Source organism: Capsicum annuum, chromosome 9 (assembly GCF_002878395.1).
Source record: "Capsicum annuum cultivar UCD-10X-F1 chromosome 9, UCD10Xv1.1, whole genome shotgun sequence".
In the NCBI taxonomy this organism is placed as follows: Eukaryota; Viridiplantae; Streptophyta; class Magnoliopsida; order Solanales; family Solanaceae; genus Capsicum; species Capsicum annuum.
Window position 1 is genome coordinate 48,267,415 of NC_061119.1, and position 20,540 is coordinate 48,287,954.

The 20,540-nt window shown below is 31.6% G+C and overlaps 2 protein-coding genes across 2 annotated transcripts; both read right to left on the reverse strand.

Moving 5' to 3' along the window:
- Window positions 1-219: 219 nt before the first annotated feature.
- LOC124887066 lies at window positions 220-2,216 on the reverse strand. Its single transcript, XM_047396243.1, has 4 exons — window positions 1,729-2,216; window positions 1,563-1,642; window positions 859-1,463; window positions 220-411 (listed from the first exon to the last, which is right to left on the reverse strand). The coding sequence occupies exons 1-4, from the start codon at window positions 2,214-2,216 to the stop codon at window positions 220-222; spliced, it is 1,365 nt and encodes a 454-aa protein (XP_047252199.1).
- Window positions 2,217-7,019: 4,803 nt separating this feature from the next.
- On the reverse strand, window positions 7,020-8,358 carry LOC107842865 (probable glutathione S-transferase). The gene is made up of 2 exons (NM_001324601.1): window positions 8,007-8,358; window positions 7,020-7,503 (listed from the first exon to the last, which is right to left on the reverse strand). Exons 1-2 carry the CDS (start codon window positions 8,313-8,315, stop codon window positions 7,150-7,152), a joined length of 663 nt encoding a protein of 220 aa, NP_001311530.1. The 5' UTR covers window positions 8,316-8,358; the 3' UTR covers window positions 7,020-7,149.
- Window positions 8,359-20,540: the final 12,182 nt, after the last annotated feature.

A 20,540-nucleotide genomic window follows, 5' to 3' on the forward strand; every position in this document is an offset into this window, starting at 1 on the left:
TAGCAAAGCCCCGAGATTTGATGAGAAAGTTGGGGACATGCACAAAAGTCATTTTTGTTCTACTCTTTTTTTTAAACAACTTTTTGGTGGTCCGTTAGGACCTTTTTATTAAAATAGACCCAAAATGTTTAATACAAAACAGATTAGGCCCAAAATCGGATCCATAAAAGACCCGACCCAAACAAAAAAGGAATCTAAGAAGTTTCCTAATTGTCTCTCTCAGATAGGATTTGAGCAAAGAGTATCAAGTACTCTTTCTTTTCTCTTCAATATGCCCGCAACAATGGTGTCTGAGTGCTGCCGGAATCCAAGCTTCTTTTCCTCCTTCTCTGGGTGTTGTAAACAGCTTATGCCATGGTGAATTGGAGCTAATATCTTTCTATCATCTTTAACCCTACTAGGTACTGCCATCTTCATTTAATTTGTGGATATTTGAACTCTAAATGATACTTCTTCCCTTTTGTATTCAAGTGGTTTCGGGTATCTCTCATGATCGGACTACATCCAGTTCACCCAGATCCTGAGCTCTCTCTTTATCTTGTGATTGAAGGTTTTTGAGAACTATGGGTTTCGTTATAGCTGTAGGTTTCACCTTTGTAATGTCTTCTTCCAGGCATGATGTTAAGCTCTCTTAACTATGCTTTATAAAGTTTCCTGGTGTTGCGTGATGGACTATGGTTAAAACTGTTGTTTTCTTGTAAATATGTATGATGGATTTGCTTGTTACTGCTGAAAAATCCTTCTTGTTTTGATCCTTATGTTTGGAATCTGATCCTTATCAATGTTTAGTAGTCTCCTTGTTACCACTGGTAGTTGTTGAAAACAATGATATTCATACATGGCCTTTGATTCTATTACCTCATTTGCTAGTGAGTCTGCCACAGTATTACCTTTCCTAAAGGTATGTGTAATAGTTGCATTTATAAGATGAATGTAAATCCTGATATCTTCAATGATCTCCACTATTTGCCAAGGGACTTTCCACTGCTTTATAATCATTTTTCTGAGGCCTAAAGAATCTGTTTCAATGATAAGATTTTTGAAATCTTTCTCATAACAGAAATCTAGAGCTTCTTTTACTGCAATCGCTTCTGCTTCAGCATTAGTGCCCATCCCTAGGCCTTTAGCTCTTGCATACACTAGATTTCTAGTATCATCTCTAATGAAAAAACCATATGAACTCATCCCTGGGTTTCCTCTGCAAGCACCATCTATATTGCATTTTAATTGCAATACATCTGGTTTCTTCCATAACACCTTTTGAAAATGTAATTTTGGTCTATATGTACCCATACTGTCCACTACTTCTTCCCATGTCCATCCTTTCAGCTTAATCCATGGATATGTTGTTTTGATCAACTTTTTAATCACTTGCTGAACCTGGCAAACCATTCCATTCAAATGAGTAGAACCGTCATGTTTAATGGTGTTCCTCCTTTTCCATAAAATCCACATGATTATGGCTGGTACAGCTTTGAAAATCATGTTCAACTTGGATGTTGACTTCTTTGTCCACCATAATACAACCATTTGTTGTATCTGCATAGCATCTACCTATATACCTGCAAAATGAGCAAACTTTCTCCAAAGCTTGAAAGCTATAGGAGATGTTAGTAAAACATGGGTCATAGTTTCCTCCCTCCTGCCATCACAACACCAGCAACCAGAGACCAACTGAATATTCATTCTCTTGAAATTGTCATCTATAGGAATCCCCTTCAGCCATACCCTCCAAAGTATAAAATTGTATTTAAAAGGTAATCCCTTGTTCCAAATGAACTCAAAATCTCTCCTTTTCTTTTTTTTCTTTCTAATGATCTCCAAGGCTGACTTAACAGTGAACTTCCACTTGTATTCCCCATCCACCAAGGCTTGTTATTCAAATAAACTTCTACTGTAGGCTTTATGTACTCCAATATCATGTCCACCATCTCCTCCGAAAAATAGGATAGTAACCTCTGTTTGTCCCATTCCCCATTTCTGCTAAAATTATTTACCTCTAACTCTTCATGTTGAAAAGAGTCTCCTTCAATATAATACAAAGCACCCTGTTTAGTCCAACTATTATACCTAAAGATTGAGCTTCCAGCTTTAATCTGCCACCAAATGTTATGTTCCACCTCATCTCTTGCAGTAATGATTTTCTTCCATGCATGAGAGGCTCCATATCCTTTAGTTAATAAAGGATGCAACTTTTTGCAATATTTATTCCACATAAATGAAATCCACAATGATGATGTTAAAATTCTAAAATTCGACCATAGTTTTGTGAAAAGTGCCCTAGACATATCATGCAGTGATCTAAATCCAAGACCCCCCTTCACTTTTTGGGTAACACATGACATCCCAAGAGACCCAATTTTTATTCTTTGAACCAGTAGCATTCCCCCAAAAGAATTTTGCAAACATCTTATGTAACTGATTGATTACACTAACTGGGGGATTCATAGCAGAAAGAATATATATGGGCATAGATAATAGAACATTCTATATAAGAATATATCTACCCCCATAAGAAAGAAGTCTATTCTGCCAAGAATTTAATCTTTTCATCACCTCTTCATAATGCCGCTTATTCTTTCTTCCATAAAAAATTTGACAACCCAAGTAAGTAAAAGGGAATTTACCTTGTTTTATTCTTGTGATTCTCCTTATACTATTGCACACTGTTATGGGAACCTTTTTATGCAAATACAACAAGATCTTGTCTAAGTTGATCATTTGACAAGAAGTGTATTCATTCCTTCTCAACACTGCCATCATCTTCTTCATTGATTTTGGTTGTCCAGAGCAGAATAAGATTATATCATCAGCATAGGATAAGTAACTAATATCAGGGCTCCACTTTGGCATGCCATATCCTCTGAAGTCTGAATCATTAAAGAATTCATTTAAACTTCTTGACAAGACTTCAGCTGATATAATAAACAAAGTTGGTGATAATGGGTCACCCTACTTTAATCCTCTTGATGACTGAAAAAAATCATAATATTGTCCATTCATAAGAACTGAATACCAATTATTGCTAATTAATCTGACAACCATATCAATAATCCTTTCAGAAAAGCCAAATCTTCTCAGGACCTCCACAGGATATTTCCAGGAAACTCAATCATAAGCCTTTGACGTGTCCAATTTCACCACCACATTATGAAACTTATTTCTTCTATTAATATCTCTAATAATCTCTTGAGCTAGCAACACATTTTCTGTTATGCTTCTTCCTTTAACAAAATCATCCTGATTATTAGAGATAATATTAGGAAGGACCTTCACAATTCTGATATGAATCAACTTGGAAATAATCTTATTAACAAAAGTGTTAAGACTAATGGGTCTTAGATCACCATAGCTAATGAACACTTCTTTCTTTGGTATTAGCACAAGATTAGTATGAGTGATGTATCTAGGAAGTTTACTTCCAGAAAAGAAAGCTTTCACCAAATTGGTAATGTCTTCACCCACTAAATTCCAGCAACATTGAAAGAACTGGCCTGAAAAACCATCTAGACCACTTGCACTTTCCCCATTCAATGAGACCACAATCTGCTTAATCTCTTCTATGTCACAAATTCTTTCCATTCTAGCATTCTGCTCCTCCGAGATGCTTCTCTTGATACATCCTAACATGCCATAATTGCCATTGAACTGAGTCTCTACAAACTGTTCCATGAATACTTGTACTGCCTCTTCTCCAATATTTTGAGTTGATGTGATAATGTCCCCTTGTCTTGTCTGGATTTCTGTAATACATCATACCTACTACAATCATAAGCAACGTAGGCAGACTTTAAGTACATAATTACAAAGAATCTTCTATAACAAGGAAGTAAATATCAACTTGATGAACAACAGGTTTCCTGTTACAGTTTCAGCCTTTGTATTGTAGCGCTGCTTTACTTCAGAAAGATTTTAATTGTAAGTATATGGAATTGATGATTTTCATATTGTGGAAGATGAGCATTATTATTGTGACACAATAAAACCCTAGAAGCAATCTCATTGGTTGAGGCAAAAAGGTGGCAGCAACTTTTCACTAACTTTTGTACCATGTGTCAGTCGCGGCAGGTTGACTGTGACAGCGACAGATGAGCCCAACTTGTTCCTTAATACGTAGAGGGCCATTGTCATCACAATAAGGGATAAGGGATCTGGGAAACAGGTCCCAATCTATGTTAATCATCAAACTAAGGACTTAAGGGAACCTCGGTGCACTATGTTCGTGCTACGCGCGAGGTTCGAAAAAGGCCTAGATTGCAAGAATCTATTTAAGGATCTACTTCTACGTTTTTTTCATCGGTTAGTTCTTCAACTACAAATTGTTTTTACCTGATAAAATTTTATGTCAAATGAAAAGATAAGCATTCAGTATCCTCAAACTATGGTCAAAGTTGTTACGGCACACTCTAACTTCACTGGGGTTCTACTACTCTTGAACTCAATTTTAGCGTATTTTTCATTCTTTTGTGTTGACGCGCACCTTTATTACATAAAATGGGTCACACGTCAAAGGTGACATGTCAGCTAAAAAGGTTGGCAAAAATGCGCAAAAAATTAGTTTAGGGATAGTAAAGCCCCCGTGAAGTTAAATTGTTCGTAGCAAATTTGGTGTTAGTTCAGAGGTACTAGATACTTTAATCTTAAATAAATTGTTATACTTTTATTTTAATTATGATTATGCTTGCTTTTACTTTACAACCACATAACATAGAGACAAAAGTAGGTAATATCAGTAATTTTTTTATTTTATTTTTGAATTTGGGGAAAGCGATTCAAGTATCCTTTCTGTTTCAAGTATCCGAACAATATTGAACTTTAGCTAGACGTGTTAGTTGATGGATAATTTTGTTTTGGACCAAACATATATATATATATATTCTCATCCATTAGCTAAATTCAGCTAGACGTATTAGTGTTCGTCAATGTGTCAATTTTGATGAAAAACAAAGCGGTACTATTTGGTGTTAACGTGAAAGACTTGTGTAATTAAGCTTTTTGTGCATAAAATGATTGCAATATTAAGGATAGAAAGTTAACAAAAGTAGCAGTAGTACACCATTTTTCATTAGAAAAAAACTCCTAAAAGACTCTTAATGGGATGTCAATATGTGGGTAGTTTTGATTTTGTACGCGAATATATGGAAACTTTTATTTCTGCACAAAATCTTAAATTTTTATTTGAAATTAAATAGAATTCTGCATAGTTAAACAAAAATTTATCTATAAAATAATTTAAATATTAGGTTGGTTTTGCGTCTCTTTATACATCCCACCTTAGAAAACAAATCTACCGAATTCAATCGACATTTGTGGAGATGTAGATGGAGAACTGGGACTATAGCGTTAGGTAAAGTCACAAATACAAGTTTATAGTATTTATTTTTGAATTCTTTTTTTCTTTATTTATAAAGTGCAATATAACATGAGGTGAAAATTAAGGACAAGATATTTTAGTGGTTTATACTTTATATTGACTTCAAATGCGGGAGAAGATGCGATGTATGTGAAAGATGAGTGATTGTAAACTAAGGGGAGGATCTAGGGGCTTGGGTGGGCCAAATGAATTCGTGTGGAGAACAATAAGATGACATAAGTGCTAATGTCACCAACCTTTTTAGTCAAAGTTACTCTTAAGCCTATTAAATAACACCTCAATTCACTCTTATGCCTATTAAATAACTCTACTTTTCTAAATTTGAATTATCTAAATATTTTGTTTGATAATTAACTAAAAATATGTGTGCAATACACTCAAAGTGACCGTCAATATGATGAATTAAATGATGACTACTTGTCATATAAGTAAAAAATAATTTTAAAATATATTACACAGTGAAAGAAAAAGAAAATTATGTTTAAATCTGAAAACAAAAAAGTTTAACTTACCTACCTCTTAATCCAGCCATCATCATCTTTGACACTTTCGAATTCTCAAAAGTCTATTCTTGCATTTTTTTTTAAATTCTTTGCTACTATTTTATTTCCCTCTAATCAATGGAAAAAGTAATGATCTCTAAATCAATTATTTAAAACTGGAAAACAAAAAAGAGCTTATTTTCGAGCATCAAAGTTAATAAGGATGGTCGATGTCCATTTTGATTTCGGATCACTTCCGAACAAACATCACTACTCAAATTAAAATATAAATTCAATAAATTTATCAAAAATAATTTTACTAAATTCGATAGAATTAATTTGAGTTCTCTTAACTTCGAAATGGTTCATCGCCAATAAATTCCAGTCTCGTTCACCCGATCTCTTGCACCCGTGTCTTTCGATATTTTCCTCTCCCCCATATCAGATATGCAAAAAAAAAAAAAAAAGCAATAGGGCCAAAAAGAACAAGGATGATGATGGAGGAGGAGAAGTGACTGGAGAAAAACAGGAATTAGAAGAAGGGCGTATGGCGGCGGTGGCGACAGACTAGTAATGTGGTGGAGGAACTGATCGATGGCAAAGAGGCAAGGAAGAAGAAAAAAAAAAATCTCGAGTAAACTGCTTCGTACACGCCTTTCAAGGTTGACTTAGTGTGCTATGCAGTGGCCGAGCCACATATATTTTAGGGATTCAATCTTTTTTGTTGAAAAATTATATTATTTTTATATAATTAAAAATATTTTTATTTATATATATTAGCTGTTGAATTCCTTCAATTGGTCCGTATATTTACTTCTGAAAATTCTGACTCCACTATAGATGCTATGTAAGCAAAAAGTGTTCAAATGATTTAAATGTGGGATGGTAGAGACGTTCATTTGATAAGTCTGAGTTGATGTGTTTAATGAATTTTATGAACAACTTTAAGGGATAGTTGATGACTTAACTCAATATAAAAACGCTTTCGCAGTGAGTTCCAAGTCGATGAGAAAGTTAAGGGAGCTTTCATCACTGACCAACCCAGCCAAACAGTAACAAAAGACACTTTCTGAGCTGGCTATACTATTATTATTCATACATGAATCAAAAGACTAATATTAACTAATGAAATAAAGATAAATCTTATAACAAGCATAATTTTTAAAATATTCTTTGATTAATTACGCACATCTTATTTAGTCCAAAATTAATTTCAATTGAACTCACAAAAACACAACCTAAATCCATCTTAATTTTTATTGCCATACAAATCTTGAAATTAACTATAGGTGTTCACTTTGAAGCAGCAGCAGCAGCTTGGAAACGAGCTTGGAAATGGGCAAGCAATTCATCTCTTGGAGGTAAATATTCCTTGTTTTGGGTGCAATTAATATACTCATCTCTCCAAGCACAAAAATTTGGAAATTTTTCTCTTGTAACCAAAACAATTCCAGTTGCTTCTTCAAAAACTCCCAGCCAAAGTCCCACAAAATTAGCAGCAATATCAGCAAATCCAAATTTGTCAGCCACAAAAAACTTCTTATCCTTGACCTCATTATCAAGAACTTTCAATGTCTCATAAGCTTCCCCTTTAGCTTTCTCTTGTTCCTCTCCTTTGAAAAAGAAAGTTTTCCCTATTGCTTGCAACTGCACATAATTCGAAACTTAAATTGTATATAAAATATTAACAACAACTATTCCTCCATTCCAAATAAGTTGTGGCTGAATATATGATTTCTCGCTGATTTGAATACTTCATCTAAACTTGTCTTAGTCCGATATTATTATGGAAGTACTAGAAATTCCCAATAATTTCTACTGGTATATAAATCTCTCGGGACAAAAAAAATTACGAAAAATAAGACCTAAAGGAAAAGTATTACTCTGTTTGTTTCGATTTTGTTTGGTTTAATAGAGTTTGAGCGTCAAACTAACAAGTATTTGGTCTGAATTCAGACATAGAATCTTCAACATTTTTAAAAGTAAAATTTGCATATTTAGAAACTATATAAAAAGTTGTTAAGTCATGCTCAGTGAACAATTCACAATATTTAGACGTATTTGCAAAAAGTGTGATTTAAGAATATATTTTTGACTGTCCAAATAGTAATTAAGGTAAACAAATTGAAACAGGACTTAAATAGATATACCTTATCGTCAAGAAACTTAGCCCAGAAACGAGCAATAGCTCGGTCATAAGGATCTTTAGGCAAGATGGAAGGACCCTCAAATGCTTCATCAATGTATTCAACAATCACCATAGACTCACAAATGGGCTTCCCATTGTGAAAGAAAACAGGAATTTTCTTATGAATTGGATTGGATTCAAGAAGCAGAGGGCTCTTATTTTGTAGATTTTCTTCTATAAATTCATATTCCACACCCTTAATTTTTAAAGCCCACTCAACTCTGTGAACGAAAGGGCTATACCATAGACCAAGCAACTTAACATCTCCCATTTCTCAACCTATTTGGTTAACTGTGTTTTTGCTTTAATCACTAATTGAAGGAAATTATGCGGTAGTTCTCCCTTGAGATCTAGTCTTCTTTTATAGAGGGACACCAAGGAAGCTTCTTGGCAATCCAGCAAATGCAATAATGTTTCTTCTTTTACAATTAAGTTTTATAATTTAATAAGGATTCTACATTGACTAGAGACTTAGAATTAATACTAGGTATTAAAAGTTTATGTCAGTACGGGTCCAATATATATTATTTTTTATCTTAATTTATGTAGCTTAAATAAAAGGAGATCTTTTAAAAATAGTAGCATTTAGTTATAAAATTCAACTTTCATAGCCACATTTTATATAATTAGCATTTATAGCCGTTGTATTCGATTTATGTCTGTTGTATTCGGTTTTACACATAGTATATATTCATATAAAACATAAATACAATCCCTATTTAGGCGCGCCAAAAATAGAATTCAATATTTTTTAAAAAGAAAAAAATCTCAATCACGCTTATCTCATTGAACTGAATATTTTTTGCCTAAAACTACCATTATCTTTTTTTATATTTTTTATTTTTATGTTTTTTTCGTTTTTCTTCTTCTTTTTCTATTTTTTCCTACTTTTATTTTTTTCATTTCTTTCTTTTTCTTTTTTCTTTTTTTCTTTCTTTAATCTCTAATTTCTATTTCTCTTTCTTCTTTTCTTTTCTTCTTTGATTTTTTTAATTTTCTTTTTTGTACTTATTTTCTTTATTATTTTTCTGTTCTATTTTATATTTTCTGTATTTTCGAAAAATATGACTAGTCGAGCATAAATCATGGATGATAACGTAAATACATAATTGTTTGTCGTATTTGTAGTCACACCACCATTTATATTTTTGTATTTATTGATACAACTATATTTGTATTTGTATTTTAAAGTTCACACTTGTATTTATATTTTATAGTTCGCATTTGTATTTGTATTTAATAGTTCGCATTTGTATTTGTATTTGTTAGTTTGCGCCATCATTTATATTTTATATAATTCACACTTGTATTTTAAAGAACTATTTTGTATTTGTATTTTATAATTGATTGCATATTATATTGGATTATATTTATATTATGGTTTTATTGTGTGTGTATATTTCGATTATATTTGGATTATATTTGTATTTGTATTCTAATTTCTTCATTACCTTTTTATTTTTAAGAAATTATTTTGTATTTGTATTTGTGAGTTGATTGCATATTGTATTTAGTCGTGACTACGTACAATTTATCACTTGCATTTGTGTACAAACACGTAAGTGGCTAAGTTCATTAATTGTATTTTTTTAATTCTAAAATATATAAATATGTAATGTATCATTTGATACAAATATATCGTTTTGTATTTGTATATCAAAATTATCATTCATATTTGTAAATAAGCAAATATCACTTGATACAAATGCATTGACAAACAAATGAAACAAATGATTTTACAAATACAAATACAATATGTATTTGTATATATTGTATTTGTATACAAATTTGAGTTGTATTTATTTGTATAAATAAATACAACTAGTATCAATAAGTAAAAACAAGTATTCGTAGAAAGAAAATCAATCGTTCCTTTTCAATAATTAAAAAATACAAATGATAGTTCACACCTGTATTTATATGTTATAGTTCGCATTTATATTTGTATTTTATAGTTTACGCTTGTATTTATATGTTATAATTCGCATTTGAATTTGTATTTTATAGTTCGCACTTGTATTTGTATGTTATAGTTCGCATTTATATTTGTATTTTATAGTTCACACTTATATTTGTATTTGCTAGTTCTTACAAATGAAAAGAATGAGAGAAATTGAAAAGAAAAAAAAAAAGGAGAAAAATGAGAGAAAGAAGGAGAGAAAATACAAAAAAAAAAAAAAAAAAAAAAAAAAGAAGAAAAAAGAAAAGGGAAAAAAGAAAAAGAAAAAAATAAATAAAAAATAAAAAGAAGTAAGAAAAAGTGAAAAAAGAAAAAATAAAGAGAAGCAACAAGAAAAACTGGAAAAAAAAATGAAAAGGGAAAAGAAAGAAGAGAATAATAGAAAATAGAAAAAGAGAAAATATACGAGAAAGGCTACGAATTGTAATTAGAAATAATTAATAGGCAAGAGGGGTTATGAATTGTAATTAATTAAAAATTAGGCTTTAAATGGTAATACAGCCCAATAGTGGGTAATCTGGGTAATTTATTAGATAATTAATTATATTTTTAATATGTTTAAGATTTTGTAAGCTATTAGGTATTGTAATCTATAATATTTTTTCAACATTATAATTTACTATTTTAAGTTGTTTGCTATTGTAATTTATAACACTCTTTTTGTCAAAATTTTTATGGTATTGATAGTTAATTTATATTTTAAAAGTAATTTAATTTTTTAATTATTGTGATTTATAATGTTTTCTTTCTATTTCAATTTAAGCGACACTAATATAATTTCGAGAGTCAATCAAATATCACGATTGAAGTAGTGAAACTGGCACATCTTGAAGACTCATAGTAACTAATTAGAAGTGATATAACAAAATTGTTATAAAAAATACTTGTGAAATTTTTTTAAGTGGACTTCATATAAGATGTAAATTTAATTTAAAATATTAAGAGTTAATTTATTATTTTATATTATTTTACTTTTTTATTAAATATTATTAATTTTTTAATATTTTAGATGACTTATAAGAATTATTTAGAAGTGACATACTAAAATTACAATTGAAGCAGCTGAAGCAGACATATCATAAATATCTATTTTAATTTTTTTTAAATTAAATTTTATTAAACTTTTTATATATAAATATAATATAATAATTAATTAATAATGATATAGTAAAATCACACAGTAAACAGAATGTTGAAAACAGGGTGACAATCACCGGTTGTCTGCCCATCAACTGCTAACCACACTTATATATAGTAAGAACTATTGGTATTAAATACTTCCTCCGTTTCACAATAACTTAATTATTGGATTTTGGTACACATATTAAGAAAAAAAAGTAAAGATATAAATTTATCATATTTTTTTATTTTTACCTTCTTCAAAAAGTAAAGACACATAATATATCACTCTCAATGCACATTTAATGAAGGGTCAATTTGAAAAAAATTTTCAACATCTACCTTGAATTGTAAACCATTCACTTATTTTGAAATATAAAAAATATTTCAATAATTCATTTATTATAGTATGGAAGGAGTATAAGGCAGTAATTGAAAGCTCCATTGGGCACAACTATGTTGCCAACTTTGACTAAAAATGTAAGAAGACTTGAATAGCCTTTTTCCTTAAAAATAATGATAAATCTTTTACTATTTTCAAAATTGAAATAATCAAGTGCAATATTAATTCTCTACTGCTAAGAATATCAAGAGTTTATTACTCTTTTGTGCATTGTACTATTTGGGATGCAATAATGAAATTCTTATCTTTATTCCTTTCGTAAAGAATGAAGTTTTCTAATTTGAGTGTTATATCAATTTAATCATTATTGTTTTTCTTTGATAATTTCATTGTCACTTATTACTATGAATGTGGAGTTAAGTTATCATATTAGAATAATTATTTTTTTCGATAACTAAATTTTTCAATAATCACCAAGTAAAGACTACAAAATTATAGTAGACTATAACAGAGTCTACTATTTTCTAAAAAGTACCAATATTATACTGCTTCAGGGAAAGAAAATTACAAAATCAGGTTGCTAATTTTTTTTTGTAATTTATGTGATGCTCTAACACAGCAAAACGTATACCATTTTCTTAGATATTTGCTCCTCAATTCTACTTTTTGCTTCAAAGACTTATTGGTTGCGCTCCATCCAAATGCAATAAATGCAATAAGTGAACAGTATATATCATCTTAAGCAATTGAGCTCCTTGTGATTTTCCTTTATTGTTCTGCAATATCCAAGTTAAATGTTGCTCCCATGTTGTATGTAATGGCTCAGTTAACTGCATCCAGTTGAGAAGGTGTATCCAGATTTTTTTTGAAATTGTGCAATCTTCAAAGAAGTGAGCATTAATTTCATCACATTGTTTACACAAGCTACACTTGGGTTCGACCTCAATACCCTATTTCAGAGGTCGATCAGCTACGAAGAGTCGGCCCTGTACATGAAGCCACATTGTGAAAAGAGTCTTTAATCGTGCATAATTGTGAAACATTAGCCCCTTCTAGTTTACTTTTGCTCTCTCTCCCATCAAATGATAGTAGATTTGTCTTGTGGTGCCTTCGGTTCCTTTAAGATTACTGTGACATGCCTGTAGAATGGTCCTTTGTGCAAACACTTTCCGATCATTCAAGCTGTTTGTTTAGGAGTAGTCACTAGCTGAATTGATTGTTCTTAACATAGTATTCATAAATCCATCTGATCCACATTGTATCCTTCTTTGCTGCCACATCCCAACTAAGTTTAGTAATAACTGCTTTATTCCACAACTCCATATTAATAAGATTAAACCTTCTACACTTTTTGGGGTGCAAACTTTATCCCAAGCCACCAAAATCATTTTTGATATAACATTAGCCTCATCCCATAAGTAACTCCTACAATAACTCTCAGTTGTCTTTAGAACTTTAGCTGGTATTATAAAGAGTTGATCCCAATAAGATTGCATGTCATATAACACAGACTGGATGAGTTGCATTATGCCAGCATAAGACAGTTTTTTGATTGTTCATGATGATATCCTTGCGATTATCTTGTCAATCAAAGGCCTCCACTGAATTAAGGACAATTTCTTGGTAGAAAATCTGTATACCAAAAAGGGACATAATACATTTGCCTAATTGCGCTTGACTACACATTTCTTCTTCATGATGTAGACATCAAAAATATTATTATGATGAAAAATATGCATCATCCATAAATACTTATGCATTAATCATAAATACATATGCTCGGCCAAAAGCCATCTTTATTTTGTGGCTACATTTACAGGGAAGGCTGATGACCAAGGATTGATTAACTAATGGGGCATTGAAGTGGATTCGAAATGTGTTTTTTGTCAACAAGATGAAGAAACGAACCAACACTTATTTACCACATTTGCTAGCGTCAAAACACCCTGGGCCAACACTCTAAGATGGCTGCAGGTAATAGAACCACAATGTACATCCTGGAGAAGACAACTAGAATAGATCGTGCAACAGGTAAAAGGAAAAACAAGCAGAGACCTTCTTTTCAAAATGGCTTACACAGAATTCATATATTGCATATGGCAAGAGCGCAATCAGCGAGTGTTTGAGGAAAAAAGAAAACAGTCCGAGCAAGTAGCAAGAGAAATAGTGTATTCATGTTGTATACGAGCACCACCTAGATTGAAAGTTGAAATTGATAGATATGTAGTATGCTGTTAGAAGAGAGGTGAAGTGGCAAACTGAGTAGTAGCTGGTTGAGTCATAAATCAGTTACAGTTATGTATTTCCTACTTGGTGATTAATAAAATGTTAGAAACAAAAAAAAAATACATATGCATTAGTCATAAATACATATGCATAGTGAAAAAGTACATATGTATTATTCATAAATACATATGTATCTATAAAAATCTAAGCAAAACTAAAATATATTTTCAAATCAATGAATATAGCATGCAACCCCATAAAAACGTACGAATAACTAGAAAATACATATATATTATTCAAAAATACATATGCATATCTGGAAAAATATATATGAATTAGTCTTAAATATATATACAATCTGGTAAAATACATATGTATTATTCATAAATATATATGCATATCTCATAAATATATATGCACAACTGGAAAAATACATATTCTTTCTATTCGTTTGACTTCCTCTTTTTCACATATTTTTGCACTTTTTTGGATTTTGGAGATGAAGATTTTCTCAATGTTTTTCGTTTCATGATTTCTCCAATATTTTTCGGCTCGTCACAATGCTTCGATCTCACCTCTTCTATGCCAACTTCTTTGTTCATCTGAATAGGAGTAGAAATCAACTTAATACAAAACCCACAATCTTTCGAGAAAAAAATCACAAAAGCCCACCAAATAACGTAGAAAAAGTTACAATAGACCTCCATCAAATAATGTATCCCTCTATTATAGCATACCTCCACAATCTTTCAACAAAAAAAATCACAATCGCTCTCTCCCAAAAAAGAAACGAAGAAGACGGATGAAGAAAAAAATATGAAAAAATAAAAAAATATAAATTATATGAAAAGATAACACGAAAATACTGTAAATATCAAATTACTTTATTTCATGAATCAAAATTTTGAAAAAAGGGGAAAATTTAAAAAAAGTGGAGTGAAATATGGGAAGAAATTGAAAAAAATGAAGTGAAATATGAGAGGAAATTGAAAAAATTGGAGTAAAATATGTGAGGGAATTGAAAAAAGTAGAGTGAAATATGGGAGAGAATTGAAAAAAGTATAATGAAATATGGGAGAGAATTAAAACAAATGGAGTGAAAATAGGAAAAGATAAAAAAAGTGGGTGAAACCCATATGCTTTTCAATATAATGGTTAAAATATTACTACTTTTGTTATAACTTGTAGTTTTGAGAAAGTACTGCTATTTATAATAATTAAATATGTTAGTTTTTGTAATTTTTTCTTAATTAATTATCATTTCAACTTAGAAAAGAAAAAAATCGATGAACTGTGTAGAGAAAAATTAAGGCCATTAGCTTCAGGTAATAAATTTGAGAACTTCAAAGTTTGTTCTTATTTCTTGTTGCACGTGATTTTGCTGGGGGGGGGGGATTAGTATTTCATTCTTGGCACAATTCCCTATTGAATGGGGAAAAAATAAAAAATAAAAAAAAATAATGGTAATCAATGTTGGATGAGTAATTACAGAAAATTGAAGGAAATGTGTCTTTTAAGTCTTGAATAAAGGATTGGTGACATTGACCAACTTAAAGGGTCAAACATCATTAGAAAACTTGATTAAGTTAATTATAGACTTAATATTTTTAAAATTTTCTAATCTTTTCAAAGATACAAATCAACCCACACCTCTCTTCAATCCAAATCAACCAGTCTCTCTCCTCTCTCTCTCTCGATAGTTTTTCTCAACTCTTTCCCAACCAACAGTTTTGCAAAATTCTTCCTTCAATCCCCAGCGACTTCAACCTCTGGTGAAAAATAGTTGGGTGAGTTTTCTTTTGACTTTCAATCGTCAATCGACGTGAAGACTTCTCCAATGACAATAACTTTGAGTTCTTCGTCATCCCATTTCTTTTTTCACAGGTAAAAAATTATGAAGAAACAGAGAAACTTGAGCCAACTACTCTTCTAGTATAGAAATGTGGATTAAATAAAACTCAAATTTCTAGCATTTCTTCTTCTTGTTGTCGTACTGTTGATTCAAATTTGTTGGTGATTTTTGTTCAGAGTTGATGTTCTTAGTGTATGTGTGTGATGTGTTGGTGTTGCTGGGTTGATTTGTTGTGTGTCTTAGTAAAAATAGTGTTGCAACATATGAAACATTTGATAATACAAATAAAATATCTGATGCGATAGATGAAGATATCTGATACAATAGATGAAAACATCTGATGCAACAAATTAAAATCTGATGCAACTATGAAAATCTGATGCAACAGATGAACAGTCTAATAGATCATTCATCTATTGCGACAGACGACTCTTCTGTTTGGAAGAAATCTAAATAATATTGATCCAACAGATAACTTATTTTGCAATAGATGAATGATATGTTTCAATAGTTCAACGATCTGTTTTTATTGTCTCCAACAGTTTACTCATCCGTTGCAATAAGTCAGCAATATGTTGCAACAGATAACATACCTGGTGCAAAAGATTAGTGATCTATTTTTATGGTTTCCAATGAATTAATCATCCATTGCAATAGGTTGGTTATATGTTACAATAAATAAACTACCTGGTGCAACAAATTAGTGATCTATTTTTATAATTTTCAACGGTTTACTCATCCGTTGTAACGGTTGGTTATATGTTGTATCAGATAAAATACCTGGTGCAATAGATTATTGATCTATTTTTATTGTTTCCAACGGTTTATTCATCCATTGTAACAGGTCAGTTATATGTTGCAATAGATAAACTACCTGGTGCAATAAATTAGTGATTTGTTTTTATGGTTTTCAAAGATTTACTCATCCTTGCAATAAGTTGGTTATATGTTGCAACAGATAAACTACCTAGTACAACAGAATAGTGATCTATTTTTACTGTTTCCAATGGATTACTCATTCTTGCAACAGGTTGGTTATATGTTATAACAGATAAATTACCTGGTGCAACAAGTTAGCGATCTGTTTTCATAGTTTTCAATGGTTTACTCATCCATTTCAATAGGTCAGTTATATGTTGCAATAGATAACATACCTGGTGCAACAGATGTGTCATCTGTTGGAACTGTTATTTTACCATTGTGTATGTTAGATTTCCTGTTATCCCTTTTTAATGATGCATTAATCAATTATAATTTATTTATGTTCCTATTAAGTTAAGATAATATGGCTCCTAAAAGAAAAGAAACTGAATTAATTCCAAGTAAAGGAACAAGTGCAGCAGCTCGGCTACATCCAACACTCTATGAGCTTTCTTTACAAGCGTTTTCTCAATCAGGAGTAGAAGATAATGAACACGGGGAGGAAGAATATCTCAAAAGAGATGATCCAAATCCTAATAGCCCTTCCACTGAATAGTTGGTCAAAACCTTTAGTGTTGATTATTATCCTATGAGAATGCTGTGTGATGATACCACAGATTTAACAGGTGATTTCGTGGTTAAGTCAGCCATGGGAAAATCTTTCGACCCCTTCAGAAAAATACTTTGAGAATAAAAATTGGATGCCTATTTTAGGGAAAGTTGCTTTGGGAAATATCTTGATTTGTCGGAGGACAACAATGCTCATTTCCAGATAAAAATGGTATACGATCTTCTCAAGCGTAGGTTTACGTATGAAAACAAAGACAAGATGGATGAGGTGCGTATAAATTACTGTGGTATGCCTGTTTATTTTTGTCGGAAGGAATTTGCCATAGTTACCGAACTAAAATGTTATCCTCCTCTCCTTGTCAAGTTATACCTACTCTGACCCAACAAAAGCACCCCGTACACCCAAAAAAGGCAAAGGCAAGTCGAGTGATCGAGAGGACCTGATGTCCATTGTTTGTCCAAGCTTCAAAAATAAAAATTTGATAGAAGCATTGAAAGGTAAAGGACTCTCAAAGAAGCACAAGCAATCATTGTGCTTGGTTTGGTTTGTACATAATATTCTTTGGGCAAGAAACATTAACAACAACATAAGCCCCAGTTTAATAAATCTCTCCGAGGATCTTGAGGCATTTAACGAGTTTCCTTGGAGTTATGAAAGCTTCAAAATGACTGTCCAATATTTGTTGACTCTGTTAACGCCAAAGACGGTCAACTTATATGGCTTTCCATGTGCCTTCATGGTAAATATTTCTTTTATCAAGATATGATTCCTTATTTTTTATTCAATAATGCTTTTGATTTATTGACGTTATGTTATAGGCTTGGGCATGTGAAGCCATTCCTTATTTGAGACAACAAGTGAACTACCAGGAAGAAGTTTTATGTCCAAGAATCCTGAGATGGTTATCGGTCAAAACTGATAAAAATATAAAATTTCTTGATCTTCTTAACCCTCTGAAGGAAGCAGTAAGTCCAATTCTAATCAAGTTTTTATTTTAATTAATAATTATGTTAAATGATTTCATCATCATTCTAATATATGTACTGATTTATTTTAGATTGTCCATCCGTGGCTTGTTCTGACCAACTGAGAGTTGAAGATGCCATTTTTTCTTACTTTACGATCTGTGCAAACTTTATCAGACCCTAAGGTCGTTGATGGAATAAAAATAGAATTGTTTGGAGCAACAACCATCAGAAAAAAAATAATTTTTGAGGGTAGGTTTGTTGCTGTTGATGATGGTTATGGTAGTGGTGCTGCTATTGGCACTAATGATGCTCCTCTTATAGTTTTTAAAATAACAAGCCATTATGATTATGATCATACTGGTTGTACAAATTTTTCTCCAGATATTGCCACATCTAGCGAATGTTCTGCATGCAAATATCTAGACTACAAGGAAAAACACGATTGAGTGATTAATGTTATTAATGCACTAACTGCTTCTGTAAAAGAAATGACATCTAAGAGAGGTGTTATTCCATCAAAGATGATTTCATATCCATACACTCCACTAGAGATTAAGGTGGCTGAGAAGAGAAGGAAAGACACTTCCAAGGCATCATCAAGCATCGAAAAAAGTAAAATTGAAATGCCTCTATCTTTGTCTTGCACCGTTGTTCAGTGTGCAAGGGCCATAAGAGAGCAGCATGAGCTGAAAAAGGTAAATGTAGATCACCTGTTCCAACAAACAAACAAGCACATATCTATTTCAACAGATGATACATCTGCTGAAAATTATCAAACAGATATATACATGTGTTGCAATTCTTGTCTAACCTGTTGCATCAGATGCATTATCTATTGTAATATATGAGTCTTATGTTGCAACAGATGGTTTATATGTTTGAAATTATCGTACTGCTCTGATTTACCAGTTTGAATTCATCCTAATAGATGATCCATCTATTGCAACATAAGATTTATCTATTGCAAAAAATGGACAATCTGTTGTATATATGTAATTAGCATTGACAATTTCTAGCTTTCCAGGTGGATGTCACAGTAGAAGCTACTACTAAAGAGCATAATATCACAGTTAATAATCCATCAGCTGCTTCCAAAGAAGAAGAAAAAATGGAGCCTGTCAGTTCAGGAGAACGGAAGAATTACCCATTTGAAGGGTTCAACATCTCGGACGAGGCTCCAAAAAAACTAACACAGTTGATCAATGACTATTCAGAATGTATTGCCGATGGGCTATTAAAGAATCATGCCGGCAGGTACATAAATTAATTTTTAAAGATATTGGTTTATACAATTTGTTTTGTAAGAACGTGACATTAACACATATAAATCATCATGTAGAAAACAAAATGACGAACACTACAAAGTGAACGAATTGAATCTTGGTTTTGATATGTTTGACTTTGTTGTTGTATATGTCGGAATGAAGAATTTGTTCTATTTGATGTCACAGCCCTAAACTTGCTAGAATGATAAGGTTTAAATGCCATACATATTACTATTAATTAATACTTTATTTAATTGCATTTGCGTATCATTTTTTTCATCACATAATCTGAAATATTTGATAATATGTGCAACACATCGATATCATTTTTTACTACCTCCAAAAGAAGGCCAAGTTTCAAACATAAGGACAATACAGATACACGACAGAAATTATTTGTACAAAGTTTACATCAATAATGCCTACGATAGGTATTGTAAACAATAGCCAGAAGTTTCCCGAAATAAGGAATACTTAATCAACATCATCAAAGGTTTTAGCATTCCGGATGGCTTACCTTAGAATTTTGTCGATGAAGTGTACATCCTAATTAATTGTGATGATGAATTCCATTGGGTGTTGGCTGTCATCATTCTAAAAGAGAGGCGCATCCGAGTTTATGACTCGATATCGCGAAGGAGACATTCTGGGCCATCGTCTGAGATACAAAAGCTGGCCAAAATATTGCCTACTTACCTTGATATGAGTGGCTTTTTGGACTAAAAGGTTCATACTAATTGGTCGACGATTCAAGTATACCGGAATAAAATGGGTAATCCATTTGATGTACATTATGTTGAAGGAATTGCTCAATAAAACATTGGTAGACTGTAAGTTTAAGTGTCATGATTTAGTTTCATTTCACAAATTTCACAACAGTTGCATGAACTGCAAGATATGGATTATCTATTTTTTTAAAATGCAGGGATTAAGGTTTTTTTGTTACCGCATATGCCGAGTATTTGAGTGATGGATTATAAGTATCAAATGATGGACTTGATGCTCGATTACTCCACAAAAGATATGTTTCTCTTTTATGAAAATACAGAGAAGCAAAAACTCAGAAGTCGTACGCAACTGACATTAAAAATTCATGACGACCAAAGCCGAATTCCGTAGCACCGGATGAAGAACAACTTATCCATATTGAGTAGATCTTTGTAGCTTGAGTCTGTCAATGTAATAACCTATCTTCCTTGGTTTAACTTGTTTATTTATTTGTAGAGTATATCATTTGTAGCCATAATAAGTTTTTGACATTTCATTTATTT

Coding starts and splice junctions, on each gene's coding strand:
- LOC124887066 (XM_047396243.1), bottom strand. CDS start 2,216: ATGTGGAATAAATATTGCAAAAAGTTGCATCCTTTATTAACTAAAGGA. Junction 1,643..1,728: donor ACAATTTTATACTTTGGAGG/GTATGGCTGAAG, acceptor TTGTGATGGCAG/GAGGGAGGAAACTATGACCC. Junction 1,464..1,562: donor AAAGTTTGCTCATTTTGCAG/GTATATAGGTAG, acceptor AAGCTGTACCAG/CCATAATCATGTGGATTTTA.
- LOC107842865 (NM_001324601.1), bottom strand. CDS start 8,315: ATGGGAGATGTTAAGTTGCTTGGTCTATGGTATAGCCCTTTCGTTCAC. Junction 7,504..8,006: donor CTAAGTTTCTTGACGATAAG/GTATATCTATTT, acceptor AATTATGTGCAG/TTGCAAGCAATAGGGAAAAC.